Here is a 17,376-nt window from a genome sequence, read left to right as displayed (position 1 = left end):
GGAGTGCAGTGGCACGATCTCGGCTTACTGCAACATCCGCTTCCCAGGTTTAAGTGATTCTCCTGTCTCGGCCTCCCATGTAGCTAGGACTACAGGCATCCACCAACTCACCTAGCTAATTTTTGTACTTTTAGTAGAGACAGGGTTTCTCCATGTTGGCCAGGCTGGTCTCAAACTCCTGACCTCAAGTGATCTGGCCACCTCACCCTCCCAAAATGCTGGGATTACAGGCATGAACCACTGCACCCGGCCATGTTCTGCACATCGAAACACTTTCACTGAATATAGATGCCTTTACATTTTCTTCCTTATGTTACAAAGCAAAAGTCAGCTTCATAAACACTATTCAATTATGTATCAACTGAAAAAAACATAGATTTTTGTATCAACTGAAAAACACATATATTCCAGAAAAAGGTTTTGAAGACACATGGAAGTGGAATGTGCCTGCATTAAGAGCAGAGCTTTTACAGGACCACCTGTCTCCAGCCGGCTCCCAGGGACCACTGAAAACAGCTGCTACCCTCAGAATGACAAGATGGTCTTGTTATTGATTTCACTGGACTCTCGAATCTCATCCCCCTTGACCACCAGCAGAGGTGAGACCTGATGATGTCACCACGGGTTGGCTTGGCCAGAAGCCCATAATCTTGAAGTCATAGACACACCTTCCAAGCATCACAATCTTTGGTTTCTTTAATAACAATAGCATTTAATAATTCTTTTCCTCCTGGGAACGGTGGATCACCCCTGTAATCCCAACATTTTGGGAGGCCGAGGCAGGTGCATCACCTGAGTTCTGGAGTTCGAGACCAGCCTGACCAACATGGTGAAACCCCATCTCTACTAAAAATTAAAAAATTAGCTGGGAATAGGGGCACGTGCCTGTAATCCCAGCTACTCAGGAGGCTGAGGCAGAAGAATGGCTTGAACCGAGGAGGTGGAGGTTGCAGTGAGCCAAGATGGTGGCATTGCACTGCAGCCTGGGCAACCAGAGTGAACCTCTGACTCAAAAAAATAAATAAATGAATAAATAAAGTAATCATTTTCCTCTTACAGCAGTCACAGCATCAGAAGGTAGCTTCATGGGTTCATTTCTCAACATAATACCCTTGAGATAAAAACCTTGCATTTTCAGCAAGGTTTTCTTCTTCTAAAACCTCAAGGGCTGCAGTGGCCACTCAGCAGCCTAGTGGATTGCCACCATATGTGGACCCATGTTCCCCTGGCTTAATGGTCAGCATTATGTCATCGTCCCGCAGCACCGCAGACACAAGAGTGTCAGCCCCCAGAAAGGGCCTTTCCAAGGAGGTCTGTGTCAGGTCTGACATTTTCATGATCAATAGCCAGCCAGTTCTGGCCAATCCTATCTGTATTTCATCAGCAATGAACAGAACCAAGCTGGGAGCATGAGATGGGACGAGGATAAGTTAAAATACCACAAAGCTTACTGTTCTTACGGAGATTCAGCTGGTCGTCCTTTCCTTTCCTTTCCTCTTTCCTTTCCTTTTTCCTTTCTTTCTTCCGTTCCTTCTTCCTTTCCTTTTTCCTTTCCTTTCTTTCCTGTATTTATTTATTTATTTGACAGTCTTGCTCTGTCGCCCAAGCTGGAGTGCAGTGGTGTGATCTCAGCTCAATGCAACCTCCGATTCCTGGGTTCGAATCATTGAGTGAGCCCAGGAGGTCAGGACCAGCCTGAGAAATACAGCAAAAGGCAGGGTGGTGCACGCCTGTAGTTCCAAGGCCGAGGCGGGAGGATCGCTTGAGCCCAGGAGGTAGAGAACAGCCAGGACAACATAGCAAAACCGTCTCTACTAGAAAAATTAAAAATATTAGTGGGGGCGGGGTGGTATGAGCCTGTAGTCCTGAGGCCGAGGGGGGAGGATTGCTTGAGTCCAGGAGGTCGAGGCCAGCCTGGCCAACATAGTGAAACCCCATTTCTACTAACAAGAACAGCAAAAAAATAGCATGGGCGGGGTGGCTCACCCCTGTAGGTCCCAGGCCAAAGTGGGAGGATTGCTTGAGCCCAGGAGGTCGATACCAGCCTGGCCAACATAGCGAAAGCCTGCCTCTCCTAAAAAAAGTGAAAATTAAAAAAATAAATAAATAAAATAAAAATGAGCAGGGCAGAATGGCACATGCCTGTAGTCCTGAGGCCGAGGTAAAAACATCACTTGAGTCCAGGAGATTGAGACCAGCCTGGGCAACATAGCAAAATCCGGTTTCTACTAAAAATGAAATAAATAAATAAATAAATAAATAAATAAATAAATAATAAATAAATAAATAAAGCATGGCCAGGTGGCACATACCTGTAGTCCTGAGGCTGTGGCGGAAGGATCCCTTGGGCCCAGGAGGTTAAGGCCAGCCTGGTTAACATAGCGAAACATGGTTTCTACTAAAAAAAAAAAAAAAAATCGTGGGCAGGGTGGTGCATGCCTGTAGTCCCAAGGCTGCAGCGGGAGGATCCCTTGAGCCCAGGACGTTGAGACCAGCCTGACCAACATAGCGAAACTGTCTCTATTAAAAAATCAAAAACCAAAAAATATGACAGGGGGTGGGGTGGTTCGCACCTGTAGTCCTGAGACCGAGGCGGGAGGATTGGCCAAGGTGGGTGTAACCAATACCACAATCACATCCCATAAGTAAATACATTTTCGTCTCTCTAGGGCTACAGGTAAAGGATGGTAATTGTGCACGCCACACTTAGATTCCCTTTCAAAAATGTAATCAGAGGTTGGAGGGCCTTGGACTGTTTTTTCAGTTGTAACAGATATAGAAGCCACTGAAGAATGAACTCCACGACTAAGTACAGCAAAGCTCTGCAAATGTGCTAGTTTGGAAAACATTGTGTCTTTCAAGTAGAAAAATCACAGATCCGACTATTTTTTTCTTCTCACTCTTCAGACTAGAATCCAGATGTTTAACGCAAGATCCAGGGGAGGTCTTTGGAGAGATCAAAATCTCCTGACTCTGTCGCAGTGGCAACAAAGTGTTGCTGGAGGAGGAGACAATATTGTGCAGTGTCACTGCCCAAGGATGATAGACCAATCAGGGCAGTTAGTGAACTCCATCTGGCCAATCAGAAGTCAGAACAGTAGGCGGGATAAGCGAAGCTGATGTGGCGTCTATCAGTCCACCTCCAGGGACAGAACCTTCTCAAACTGGGGGCAGAGACTCTGATTTTCCCGCCTAAAGCATCCCCAGGGATTGGCTACTTTAAGTTCAGAGTACGCATGCTCTGACTTTCTCTTTCGATTCTTCCATACTCAGAGTACGCATGGTCTGATTTTCTCTTTCGATTCTTCCAAAATCAGAGTAAGCATGCACTGATTTTCTTTTTCCATTCATCCTACCCCTCCCCTCCTCCGCGATGCATTTGCTATCTAGTTTTAGTAAGGAGTGTATATGAGGCAGGCCGCCATCTCAAATCTTTCCTGTCAGTTTCTAACTTTTTCAGGTAAGGGATTTTTCCTAGGAACTGGGAACAGAAGCCAGGGCTTGTTCAATTCTCCCTCCCTCCACCACACACACTTGTCCTCCTTAATGTTTCTGAAGTCAGTGAGCTCCAAACGCAGCTCCTCCTGCACCTGCCAGCTGTAGGACCTGTGACAAGATGCCTACCATCTGTCTGGGACTCCGTCTCTCATCTATTATATTGGCATAATGATGATAGTGTCCTCCTTCTAAGGCTGGGGAGAACCAGGAGGCCAAGGTGATGGGCTATGGATGGTCAAAACAGCTCCAATCCTGCCTCCACCTGGGGCTGGTGTTTCAAGTCCGTGGTGTGTGAATGGAGCTTTGATGTCTCCTTTCACACACAATGCTTTGTTCTAAAATAGACTCCCCTCTGCCCTTCCCTTCCCCACAACTGTTTCCCCTCCACACTGTGCAATGGTACATGTGAGAAAGAACTGTCCCATTCCCAAATCATCGTCCCCACCCCAGCCCCCAGGCCCTTGGTTGGTGAGACCCTTGATGGGCAGTCTCATGCTTCTGTCCAGGGGACTTTCTCACTGTTGCTCCCCTGCATGGAGACTAAATGGACTCTTCTATTCCCTGTGCATCACATGGTCTACAGTGCATGCGTCTTCCTCATTCCTCCATGTTCCCCAGATGATGATTTCATCTGTGTCTCCTCCTACATACTCCCAAATGGACCGTCCCAGCCCTAGAACCCGAAAATGGTTCAGAGAGAGAAGGCCAAGTTGCCCATCCACCTGCTGCAGAATCCTGCTCCAGGACTGAAGTGTATAGTCCCTATCAAAATAAAAACTGGAGGCCAGGTGCGGTGGCTCGTGCCTGTAATCCTAGTACTTTAGGAGGCCAAGGTGAGAGGATTGCTTGAGCCCAGGAGTTCAAGGCTGCATTGAGCTATGATCGTACCACTGCACTCCCACCTGGACAGAGAAAGACCCTATCTCCAGAAGAAACAAACAAACAAACAAACAAACAAACAAAGCCAACAACTGGAAACATCCTCCTCTAGAATGGTGGTCAGGAACATCTCCCCGTCTTGTTCCCTGATGTCTCTCCAGCACCTAGAACAGCGCTCAGCACGAGGACGCACTCATTGGGGTTTTGTTGAATAAATGACTCCTTTGACACAGCAATTCCACTTCTAAGAATCTAAAGAAATATTCACACATGTGCACAGAGCTGTATGCACAATAATGAGAGGAACAAACAACTGGGGAATGTTTGCAAAGGTTTATTAACTGTCAGTGACTGATAGAGGGGAATCGGATGAGGGGAGTACATGCTGAACAGGAAACAGAGTGAGGGGGGCTTGACTAGGACACATGGCAATGGGAAAAGCATATGGGAGATGCTTGTACTGGTACTTGGTGTGTGTGTGTGTGTGTGTGTGGTGTAGTGTGTAAATGCAGAGGAAAAAGTCTGAAATTAAACACTCAGAACTGCCCTCAGTAGTCACATCTGGGGAGAGATGAAGATAGTGCTGTTCTATGCAGAGAATACCTGACAATACTTGTTTTCTGACGTAGGTGCATAGATACACAAACCAAAATATGCATTAAGTATGTCTTGCTCATCAATGATAAAGATAGTATCTAACGGAATGACACACTGTAAGAAAATACAATGGAAACACTAACATCGATCTCTTGTCACACTAAGAAAAATGACGCTCAACTTTTCACGGTTGTGAGCACTTGCTTTCACTTGTTATACACCTGATGATGAGGGTCCGCAGCCATGCCCATGTTTATGAAAGGTCACCACATTCTGCTTCTCATCAAGGGCACGTGTCATATCCCCAAGGCCTAGGCGAGAAGAGAGAAGGAAAGTAAGTGACAGCGAGTTTCCACTGCCTGATAACTCAATCTCAACTCCTCCTGACCTGCAGACCCTGCACACTCTGATTCTGCCCTGCCTCAGGACCTGGACACGCCTTCCATGGTTCCTCGAAGTGAACCATCTGCTCATGCCACAGTGACTTCCTTGCCTGGTTTATCCATTCCTAGGCTAGAGGAAGGTGTGGCCACATATCAGGGCTGACCTGGGGTTTGGGAACCCACAGCATCCTGGGTAGGGAGGATCCCTGGATATACAGGGCAGGGCGTAGAAAGAGCATGGGAAATCTCATCATTCAGCCCCAATGCTGTACAGTAGAAAATTATGAGTAAAGGAATCATTTGGGAAACAAATGACAAGATGGGATACCAGTACCATAACAGAATAGCACATCTGCAGGGATGTGGGGGGTGAGCCCAAGGTTCACTCACGGAGTTACTCGTCATCTTCTTCAGGGTCGCTGATCTCTTCATAAATCACCAGCTGCTTTCTCTCACGCAGTCTGTGGGTCCAGGCATGTTTCCCCCTTTTGGGTCCTATGATGGAGAAGAGTTGGAAGATGAGGGTTGGGTAGGTTGGAGAGTGTTAGGCTCTGTTTTCTCAAAAAAAGGAGATGCCTTCCCTCTCCCTAGTGCCCATGGGACTTCATTATCCAGTTTTTCACATTCTCTGGCTTAGAGAGGCTGAGGCCTTGGACCCACACCAATACACAACAAATACCAATTAAAGTTTTAGCTTCTGGCTCCTTCCGTTGTGAGGTTTAGATTCCCAACCTCTTCACTTCTGGGAACATTCACCCATACCTCCTTTCATTCTGCACGTATTTGTTAAGGGCACACAGGCATACCTTGTTTTATGGCACCTCATTTTTATAGTGCTTTGCAGACACTGTAATTTTTTGGGGGGAATTCTCACCAATTTTACACTTTTCCGTTATTATTATATCTGTTATGGTGATTTGTGATCAGTGAGCTTTGATGTTATTATTGCAATTGTTTTTGTTGTTTTTTAGTCTTTTAAAATAATTTGTTTTATTTTTGTGGATACACAGTAGGTGTATATACTTATGGGGTACGTGAGATATTTTGATACACACATACAATGCGTAATAATCACATCATGGAAAATAGGGCATCCATCCCGTCAAGCATTTATCCTTGTGTTACAAACAATCCAATCACACTCTTTTAATTATTTTTAAATGTATGATTAAGTTATTATTGACTATAGTCACCCTGTTGTGTGTAAATGTTTTAGGGGCAACAGAAACTCCACCCAGAGAAGATGACTAACATAATTGATCAATGTTGTGTGTTTTCTGACCGCTCCACCGATGAGCTCTTCCCCTTCTCTTTTCCTTTTCTTGGGCCTACCTATTCCCTGAGACACAGCAATACTGAAATTAGAACAATTAACAATCCTAAAATGGCCACTAACTGTTCAAATGAAAGGAAGAGTCGCATGTCTCTCACATTACATCAGAATCTAGAAATGGCTAAGCTTAGTGAGGAAGGCATGCTGAAAGCCAAGACAGGATGAAAGCTCGGCCTCTTCCACCAAACAGCCAAGCTGTGAATGCAAAGAAGTTCTTGAAGGAAAGAATAATACTAATACCCAGTGAACACATGAATAAGAAAGCAAAACAGCCTTACTGCTGCAATAGAGAAAGTTTGAGTGATCAAGATAGAACATGAAACCAGCCACAACATTCCCTTAAGCCAAAGTCTAATTCAGAGCAAGACCAGAACTCTCTTCAAGTCCATGAAAGCTGAGAGAGGTGAAGAACCTGCAGAAGAAATGTGTGAAGCTAGCAGAGGTTGGTTCATGAGGTTTAAGGAAGGAAGTCGTCTTCGTAACATAAAAGTGCAAGGTGTAGCAGCAAACCCTGTTGGAGAAGCTGCAGCAAATTACCTGGAAGGTCTAGCTAAGATCACTGTTGAAGGTGGCTACACCAAACAAGAGATTTTCAATATAGATAAACTAGGCTTCTATTGGAAGCAGATGCCATCTAGGACTTTCATAGCTAGAGAGGATTGACTCCAACTTTGAAAGAAGTTCTCCTGTGGGTAAAATGCTGTCCAATAGCATCACATACTACAGAGAAACCCTTCATGAAAGGGAGAGCTAATCCATGTGGCAAATTTCACTGTTGTGTTCTTTTAAGAAACTGCCACAGCCACTCCAGCCTTCAGCAGCCACCACCTTGATCAGCCAGCAGCCATCACCACCCAGGCAAGAGTCTCCACCAGCAAAAAGAGTGACTCACTGAAGGCTCAGAAGATTGTTAGCATTTTAACAATGAATTAGTTTAAAATTAAGGTATGTACATTTTTAGACATAATGCTATTGCACTCTTTAGTAGACTGCAGTATAGTGTAAACATAATGTTTGTATGCACTGCAAAACAAACGAAAAACAATGTGTGTGACTCACTTTATTGCAGTGGTTTGGAACTGAACCTGCAATATCTCTGAAGTACACCTGTACTGGGTATCAGGCATTGAGCTGAGTAAGATATGATCCCAGGTTATCACAGATAGAATCGCCTGAGCACCGTTCATGTCATGAGGCCTTTAGATTAAATTTAATGCCTCCAAACAATCTGTGAACTATGATTCTTTATTTCCATCTTATGGACCAGGAATCTGGAGCTGAGAAAATTTGGAAGACTTGTCCCAAGTCACGTGGTTTTTCTATGGATGAGAACTCCAGTCTGTGTCTCTGGAGGTCACGTCTAACATCTCATCTGGAGCTGGGCAAGCTCCTCAGCCCAGCCTGGACCCGGGCTTGTCTGGGATCAATGCCACACACCCAGTCCACACACCTCAACATAGCCAGGGAAGCCAGAGGGGTTTTTCCTGAATTGCTTCCTCTTACCAGATGTCTCGTGAATCTTCTCAGAGGTACTTGGATTTCCCGGGGGGCACAGCTGTTTCCCATGGTTCTGTGGGGCAGATGCTTCTGGCACTCCCTTCGAATCATTTCCTTCCTCTGCTGGCTTCTCGGGGGTGATCTTTATAATGTGAAGGTCACAGATAAACAGTATGAGTGACATTTCTATAGTGCTTTAGACCTTACAAAGGGTCTTCACATGCATTAGCTTATTCAGTGTTCTCAACAACACTGGGAGAGTTACACTTGCCTAAATAGGAGAAACCTGGGAGATTAGAAGCAAAAGGAATGGCCTAAATGAATGGGGTTTCCAGGGCTAGAATGCTTATCTTCACACTCTTTTAAGACTGACATTCGTGCAAACAGCAGAAATCTCCATGTAATTCAGAGTGTGGTACAGAGAAGATTTGGAGAAAAATAGCATTCTAAGAATTCACAAGGTCTACAAAAGGAAGAACTTCTATAAAATACAAGGGATCCCATATAAGCTTGTAGACAGCTGCTGGGAGAGTAAATGTAAAGACATAGAGAGGGGACAAAACACTGCTGAACAAGATGGTGTGGGGAGATGAATACAAGGAAGGCAGAGGTAAAGAAACGGTTTGCTGAAATTAATCTAGGCAGCAAAGAAAGCAGTACCAGATCTGGCATACCACCCTACCGAGGCACCAACATTGAATGTGGAATTCAGTGAGGTGGTGCCCATACCAGTTCTGGTTACATTGGGATGTGTCAGTGACCAATAATCTTAAGCTACTTTTTTTTTTTGACAAAGTCTCGCTCCGTCACCAGGCTAGAGTGCAGTGGCGCGATCTTGGCTCACTGCAATCTCCCCCTCCCCGGTTCAAGCGATTCCCCTGCCTCAGCCTCCCGAGTAGCTGGGAGTAGAGGCAGGCGCTACTACGCCCTGCTAAGTTTTATATTTTTAGCAGAGACGAGGTTTCACCATGTTGGCCAGGACGGTCTCGATCTCTTGACCTTGTAATCTGCCCGCCTCGACCTCCTAAACTGCTGGGATTACAGTCGTGAGCCACTGCATCCGGCCCTTAAGCTACTTTTTACTCAGCTTCCTCACTTATGAAATAGTGAATAATACATGTAAAATAGACTAAGGGAAAATCCTCTCTGAGCTTGTAAACATTGTTCAAATGTAATAATAATAACAATTAATACCTTTCTGGATCCTTCTTTGAATTCGTTCTCCATACTGGCAACCCAACTCCCAGATCCCTTTAGCTTCTAAACCAGAGCTGAATCTGCACTTGCGGAATCACTCATTCAGGGGCCTCTGAGGGATCCCCTGGGCTGGGACTGGGGCTTCCCGGATGCCCCAGGGGCAGACAAAGCCCTCAAGGAGCTCAAGGAGGGGCCAACAGTCAAAGCGATTCCTAAGCCATGGGAGTGGCCCCGGTAACAGAAGAGAGGCCAGCTGGTCCTTCCTGTTGCAAGAGTGGGTGTCTCAATGGAAGCACCAGCAGGCCCTATGGGGTAAAGCCCTAGTGAGCAACATCTGAACTTCATAAACAAATGCAAACGTGAATGAGCTTTAAATGGCTTGGAGCTCTGGATTAGACTACCACTGCCACTGCGCCCCAGGAAAATTCTTTAACATCTCTGTACCCCGATAGCCTCATTTTATTATTATTTTGCTGATAATTATGGTCTATAACATGAACCATTATTCTTTACTTCCATTTCATGGACTAGGAATCTGGAGCTCTGATAACTTAGAAGATTTGTGCCAAGTCACATGGCTTTTACATGGATGACAACCAAAGTGTGTGACTCGTTATTATTTGGAGATAATAAAAGAAACAACGTCATAGAGGTCTTCTCATGGATTAAATTAATTAATCCATGTGAACTGCTTAAAATAGTATCTGGCATCACTATGAAAACAAAAGAAGTATTAAGGATCACAACTGTTAGTATTATCAAGCCGTCGATGTTACATAAGTTGGTGTGATAGATATGGGGAGAAAGAGGCAATGAGGGCATTTTTGATATTCTCTTACTCTTCCCAGTGTTCACATCCGTGAAGGGAAAAAGGTTCTCTGGTCCTTTAGATTTGAGAGATACTCACCTTCGGGATGATTCTCTGGAGCCTGCCAAAAGTCATCTGAAGACGTTCAACTGAAAGAGAATACATCAGAATTTTTCTTGTTGGTAAAGATTTCCAAACTCTAGAGAGACTTCTGTCGCATGACGGCATTCTGCAGCAGAGGGTTATGAGTCCACTCATTGTTGAGGAGTTATTTGAGATTTGTTTCTGAATTATGTTTAGTCATGGCTGGTTCATTTATCTGGGGCATCAATTCAGAATTTTACATCTCATGGTTTCTCAAATGGGGGTTAAATCCCATCACAGTCTCATCTTATTCCATTACATATCTTTTACTTTTTCCCAAATAATTAAACTGATTGGTTGGGAATCTGAACTGTATCCACTCAAGATGTGAATAACTAAAAATCACTGTACACTTCAAATGGGTGAATCTTATGGTATGTGAATTAAGCTGTTAAATGTGTGATGAACCATGGATGATTTAGTCCAGTGGCTCTGAAATATTTTCAGTATAAAGACACTCCTTTAATGTCAAAACTTGGCAGATACTGAAGCACTGGATTTTCAGATCTCTTATGGTGATTGTGGGAGATGGTTGATTCTGGACTGTTTAGTTGGGGAGTAATAAGTATATTGCAGACAGTTTAGACACTCTGACCTTGTCTTATGATTGTATTGTCAGAGCAGAAGAGCAAGTAAACACATATGTCCTCTTTATATTCCTGAAATGCACAAAGATCTCTACCCAAGAGCCTGTCTTTTTTTCATCCTATGTTATCTCTGCTCACTGACAATTGGGAAAGCTCTCAGTGTGTTAGATGAGGGATCACTCTTTCAAACTCACTTCCAAGCTCATCACGGATAATTGGGGTTGTTTGGGAATGAGAAGACTATTTGGTTTTAATAAAGTACAGAGACACGGCAATCTTTATTACATAATGTGTGCATCACCCTCTCTCTTAAGTTATTTATCCAATATCTACATGCTGTTAATGAAACAATCTCTGGAAGTTTTTGGCGGCTCTACACTTTTAACATTTTCTTTTTTTTCACTTTTAAAATTGTCTTAACTGTCCTTTGATTCATTAACAGTGTTTAGCAAGAACAACATGTCCTTTAAAAAAGAAATATTTCAAACACACAGAAAAGTATGGGGAATAATATTGAGTTCAGCCGCATCTCAACATTACCCCATGACTATGTTAGATCTGATTTATTTATTCAGAATGTTAGAAACACTAGGAACGGCCTGGGTGCAGTAGCTCACACCTGTAATCCCAGCACTTTGGAGGCTGAGGCGGGTGGATCACCTGAGGTCAGGAGTTTGAGATCAGCCTGGCCAACACGGTGAAACCCCATCTCTACTAAAAATGCAAAAATTAGGTGGGCATGGTGGTGGGTGCCTGTAATCCCAGCTACTCAGGAGGCTGAGGCAGGAGAATCGCTTGAACCCGGGAGGCAGAGGTTGTAGTGGGCTGAGACTGTGCCATTGCAATCCAGCCTGGGCGACAAGAGCTAATCTCCAGTTCAAAACAAAAACAAAAACAAAACAAAACAAAACACACTATCAACAAGTCATGACTGAAGCTGTCTGTGCAGCACTCACCAATCCCTGCCCCCGCTCCTTCTCCATTTACAGCCAGTCTCCTCATTTTGATGCCTTTTTATTTGCATTTATGTTTTTATGCATTTACCATTTACTTATTATCCATGAAAATACATATTGTTGTTTTGCATGTTTTAGAATTTTATGACTGGCCTCTGTAGTTAACTTTCTGTATGCAATTTTTTTTTCACTCAACCCTGATGTGTATGAGGAAACAAATGCCAGAGGATCTTTCCCAGGTAGCTGAGCTGAAAAGCAACTGGGCTTCAGGAGACCTTTCCAGTCCCTTCCCATCTACTCACCCTCATTCCTGCGGTTACGGTCATTATCAGAATCTTTCCCCTGGAAGTCTGTGGCCTGTTTATTACACATGAAAGGTGGGAGGGTGACGTTGAAACCTAGAAAGAAGCAAAATGTTTATTCCTTAAGGGACAAACTTAGGCCTGGCACGGTGGCTCATGTCTGTAGTACCAGCACTTTGGGAGGCTGAGGCAGGAGGATTGTTTGAGGCCAGGATTTCAAGATGAGCCTGTGTAAAATAGAGAGACCCCCATATCTACAAAATACAAAATAAAATTAGTTGGGCATGGTGGCATGTGCCTGTAGCCTCAGCTACTCCATCGGCTGGGCAGAAGGATTGCTTGAGCCCAGGAGTTCGAGGCTGCATTGAGCTATGATTGCGCGACTACACTCTAGCCTAGGTGACAGAGTGAGACTCTGATTCAAAAAAAAAAAAAAAAAAAAGGGAGAGAGAGAGAGAGAAAGAGACAAGCCGAGAGAAGGAAGGTAGGGTGGGAAGTGTGCTGCAATGCCACAGAGACAGTTGGGCTGATCAGAACAGACGCCTAAGGGAGAGAAAAGTGCAGGATCCAGGTACAAGCTCCACTATGGCCAGTCCCCACCCTCAGCTCTGACAGGATACAGAAGAGCAGAACACCTTCTGTAGCAGAATAATAGAAGCTGCCTTGCGATTTTTCCCTGCACAAAAGGAAAATGTGGGGTACTTTCTGCAGCCTAAGAAGTAGCCAAAGCAGGAAAAGGGATGCTCATGTGTCCCCAGACTTGTCTGTTCCTAGAACTTTGTTACCTAGTTTAGTCATGGCCTCATAGTTTCTCTTCATATACACATAGCTGATTTTCTCCGAGTATTTCATCTTTTCCCACTCTTTCTTAGAGAAGTATGTGGCAATATCATCGAAGGCCTAAAAAAAAATAAATTTTGGCAGTCACTCAGCTAGTTATGTCTTCCATTCAGCTGGAGCCGCTTCCTGTGTGCTGGATCTGGGAAGTGAGGATGATAATCCATCCTGGTTGATGCCATGGTTAATTGAGAGACCATGGGGGACCTACCCTAGCTTCTCCCGTGGCACACATTAGGGCTTTAATGCTGCTGTCTGGCTCTCTTCCCACCTTCCAGAATGGACTGAGAGTCACCAAATGGAGTGCAAGGTCACAGACTTGTCTCCAGGGATGCTAGGTGATGACAGAGCGAGGATGGGAGGCTCCCAAGGATGCAGATCTCCCCCGAGACCCTGCTCCTTGTCTCCAGTACCTCTGTCCTCCCCTCCTCAGAAACCTGATCTCCCTACTCTGTCCCCTGGACCACTGCTATGCCCCCTCCAGGTCACCTTACCTTGCTTCTCTTTTCTGATGTTTTAGCATCATCCCTGGGTCTCTTTGCAAAGGCGTCGTCTCCGTTCATGGCACCAGGAGTAGTCTGACCTGCAAGAGAAGCAACCTGAGACTTTCTAGCCACAGGACCCTTGGTCCTGTGGAGGGAGAAATCAGTGAAGGCTGGCCACACTCAGTCACCTGGAATTAGGTGTTGCATTTCTCCATTCGGGGCTTATCTGTCCGTAAGAACATGGAGAGAAGTCAGATGAAAACAAGGAGCCTGGAGAAGTATTGCTTGGGGATGACAGGTTTCCTAGCAGCCTTGAGTCTTCGGGAGGGGGTTGGCTAATGCTGTTAGTAGTTTCCCTGGGGCTAGGCTTACCCTGAAAGATGTACAGACCCTTGTTGGGGAGGCAGGGACGTGACTGTGTAATTTTATTGAGTTGGGGCGTTCTGACTCCCCGACTCAATAAATAAAAGGAGGGAAGTGAGTCCCAGACATAACGTGGTCTCTCTGGTGATGGATCTGATCAGGCAGAGGGATGGGGGGTTTGTTCTGTTGAAGAGAAATGACCTTCACTAATATGAACAGATTTAGAAGCTATTACTGGATTATTTGTTAATTATTAGAAGGAAGAGAGCTAGAATCTCTGAGACTACAAGAGTCTGCCATCACTTAGAGAAAATGTGGGGTGTTTCAATTTGCAGCAATCGGCCAGGCGCAGTGGCTCATGCCTGTAATCCCAGCATTTTGGGAGGCCGAGGTGTGCAGATCTCTTGATCCCAGGAGGTTGAGACTAGCCTGGGAAACATAGCAAACCCCTCATCTCTACAAAAAAAAAAAAAAAAAAAAACCACACACACACACACACAATTGGCTGGGGGCGGTGGCGCAGGCCTATAACATCTCAGCACTTTGTTCAAGGGGGGTGGATCGCTTGAGCCCACGAGGTCGATACTAGCCTAGCCAACCTAGAAAAACCCTCTACTAAAAAAAAAAAAAATTAAAAAGTATTAGTGGGGGCGGGGTGGTGCTCCCCTGTAGTCCCCTGGCTGAGGCAAGAGGATCTCTTGAGCCTCATGGGTCGAGGCCAGCCTGGCCAACATAGCAAAACCCCATTTCTACTACTAATAATAACAACAAAAATAATAACATCAGCGAGGTGGTTCTTGCCTGTAGTTTCGAGGCCGAGGTGGTCACCTTAGCCGAGGTCAAGCCCAGTTCAGCCAACATAAGGAAACCCTGTCTCCACTAAAAAGAACAAAAACAACAAAACTAGCAGGGGCACGGGCCGGGTGCGGTGGCTCACGCCTGTAATCCCAGCACTTTGGGAGGCCGAGGCGGGCGGATCACGAGGTCAGGAAATCGAGACCATCCTGGCTAACATGGTGAAACCCCGTCTCTACTAAAAATACAAAAAAAATTAGCCAGGCCTAGTGGCGGGCGCCTGTAGTCCCAGCTACTCGGGAGGCTGAGGCAGGAGAATGGCGTGAACCCGGGAGGCGGAGCTTGCAGTGAGCCGAGATCACGCCATTGTACTCCAGGCTGGGCGACAGAGCGAGACTCCGTTTCCAAAAAAAAAAAAAAAAAAAAAAAAAAAAAAAAAAAAAAACAAAACAAAAAACTAGCAGGGGCGGAATGGCACACATCTGTAGTCCTGAGGCTAAGGTGCAAGGATCGCCTGAGCCCAGGAGGTTGAGGCCAGCCTGGCCAACATAGTGAAACCCGGTTTCTACTAAAAAAAAAAAAAAAAAAAATCGTGGGCGGGATGGTGCACTTCTGTAGTCCCGGGGCCGAGGCGGAAGGATTGCTTAAGCCCAGGCGGCAGAGGCCAGCCTGGCCAACATAGCGAAACCGTCCGTACTAAAAAAATAAAAAATAAAAAATAAAAAATATTATTGAGGGTGGGGTGGTGCGTGCCTGTAGTCCCGAGGCTGAGGCGGGAGGATTGTTTGAGCCCAGGCAGTTGAGGCCAGCCTGGTCAACATAACGAATCCCCGTCTCTACTAAAATACAAAAAAAAAAAAAAACAATACCAGGGGTGGGATGACACAGGCCTGTAGACCCGAGGCCGAGGTGGGAAGATCCTCCATGATGATCGTCCTGAAAGGCATTAGTTGTCTTTCTGTCCTCAAGATTTTCGGAACCCCAAGCACTTGACGGCCCTACAGAGGCTTCCTCCTTTTCTATCTGCCCTGATTAGCCCATCTAGGGTGTCCCTTAAAGAGAACCTACTTCAGAGACAAAGCAGTGGTGTTGAGGTCGGCAGCAGTGGTGGCGAGTTGGCAGCAGTTGGTGACGAAGTGTGGCTGGAGGAGGAGAAAATATTCTGCAATGTCACTGCCCCAGGATGATGGACCAATCAGGGCAGTTAGTGAACTCCATCTGGCCAATCAGAAGTCAGAACAGTAGGCGAGACAAGCCGAGCTGATGTGGGGTCTATCAGTCCAGGCTCCAGAGACAGAACCTTCTCAAAATGGAGGCAGAAACTCTGACTTTCCCGCCTAAAGCATCCCCTGGGATTGGCTACTCCAAGTTCAGAGTACGCATGCTCTGATTTTCTCTTTAGATTCTTCCAAAATCAGAGTAGGTATGCGCTGATTTTCTCTTTTCATTTTTCCTATCCCTCCCTACCTCCCCGGTGGTGCATTGTTATCCAGTTTTAATAAGTAGTGTATATGAAGCAGGTTGTCATCTAAAATCCTTCCTGTCAGTTTCTGTCGTTTTCAGGTATGGGATTTTTCCTAGGAACTCTGTAGTGACGTAAGAAATTTGGGCCGGCAGGGTGGCTCACAGTTGTAATCCCAGCACTTTGGGAGGCCACAGCTGGAGGATCACTTGAACCTGGGAGGCAGAGGTTCCAGTGAGCCACGATCATGCCACTGCACCCCAGCCTGGGCAACAGAGCAATACCCTGTCTCTTTTCTCTACAAAAAAATAAATAAATAAAATTAGCGAGGTGGTGTGGTGTGCCTGTAGTCCGTTACTCAGGAGGCTGAGGTAGGAGGATTGCTTGAGCCCAGGAGTACGAGGTTGCAGTGAGCCATGATCCGGCTACTCCTGCCTACCTGGGCCACAGAGCGAGATCTTGTCTTTAAAAAGAGAGAGAGAGAGAAAGAGAAAGAAAGAAAAATTTCAATGAGCCAGTCCCAGTGGCTCATGCCTATAATCCCAACACTTTGAGAGGCTGAGGCAGGAGGTGGAAGGATCACTTGAGGACCGGAATTCCAGAACAATCTGGGATACATAGTGAGACCCCCATCTCTATAAAACATTTTTTAAAAAAGAAATTTAAACAAAAAAAAAACACTTCTACACTTCTATATATTTTTTTCTAAAAGACCAAAGAAGCAGAAATATATTTTACCCATTGATATTAATAATATTTATAATAATAGTATTAAAAAGAGTATGTAATTGGGGCCCACTGTGTTCAACAGGGAGCTCATAAGTCAATTTGTCTAAGAAGTTTCCGCTACCCCCATCCCTAGTACCTCCAACAAGTCCCCGTTCCTCTCTGGGCTTTCCATCTACAGCCCTGATCTCTCTAAGATCCTCCCAGGATGACAGCAAGCTCTCTTAGGGCAGGGACAGGGCAATGGCCCTTGAGCCCAGCACAAAGCCCTTTATGTGCATCTTCCCATTCGTTTTCACAACCTTCTCTTGAGTTAAATGCTATTAGCATCCCCAGTGTGCAGATGTTGAGACTGAGGCTCAGAGAATTAAGCAGTCTGCTCGAGATCACATAGTCAGTGGGTGACAGAGCTGGGATTCACCCCCAAGATGAATTGAGTCCAAAGTCTGTGCTTTTATTTATGTATTTATTTATTTTTAATTAAAATAATTTTTTAAGAGATGGAGTCTTGCTATGTTGCCCCCGCT

At 45.3% G+C, this 17,376-nt stretch overlaps 1 protein-coding gene and 1 pseudogene across 1 annotated transcript; both read right to left on the bottom strand.

Annotated features, from left to right (window-relative positions):
- Positions 1 to 525: 525 nt before the first annotated feature.
- On the bottom strand, positions 526 to 2,380 carry LOC116811060 (ornithine aminotransferase, mitochondrial-like; annotated as a pseudogene).
- Positions 2,381 to 4,750: 2,370 nt separating this feature from the next.
- Positions 4,751 to 15,923, bottom strand: LOC116811653 (putative protein SSX6). The gene is made up of 8 exons (XM_032756843.2): positions 15,730 to 15,923; positions 13,513 to 13,601; positions 12,967 to 13,081; positions 12,182 to 12,277; positions 10,292 to 10,341; positions 8,194 to 8,329; positions 5,748 to 5,852; positions 4,751 to 5,285 (listed from the first exon to the last, which is right to left on the bottom strand). The coding sequence occupies exons 2-7, from the start codon at positions 13,579 to 13,581 to the stop codon at positions 5,752 to 5,754; spliced, it is 567 nt and encodes a 188-aa protein (XP_032612734.1). The 5' UTR covers positions 13,582 to 13,601; positions 15,730 to 15,923; the 3' UTR covers positions 4,751 to 5,285; positions 5,748 to 5,751.
- Between the last annotated feature and the right edge of the window lie 1,453 nt (positions 15,924 to 17,376).

The sequence above is a fragment of the Hylobates moloch genome, unplaced genomic scaffold (genome assembly GCF_009828535.3).
Source record: "Hylobates moloch isolate HMO894 unplaced genomic scaffold, HMol_V3 SCAFFOLD_7, whole genome shotgun sequence".
In the NCBI taxonomy this organism is placed as follows: Eukaryota; Metazoa; Chordata; class Mammalia; order Primates; family Hylobatidae; genus Hylobates; species Hylobates moloch.
This window is presented reverse-complemented; position numbering and strand designations above follow the sequence as displayed.

Excerpts from the sequence above, each read along its gene's own strand:
- LOC116811653 (XM_032756843.2), bottom strand. The coding sequence starts at position 13,581 with ATGAACGGAGACGACGCCTTTGCAAAGAGACCCAGGGATGATGCTAAA. Across the intron at positions 12,278-12,966 it reads TGAGGCCATGACTAAACTAG|GTTTCAACGTCACCCTCCCA; the intron begins GTAACAAAGTTC and ends GCTTCTTTCTAG. Across the intron at positions 8,330-10,291 it reads TCCAGAGAATCATCCCGAAG|ATCACCCCCGAGAAGCCAGC; the intron begins GTGAGTATCTCT and ends CACATTATAAAG.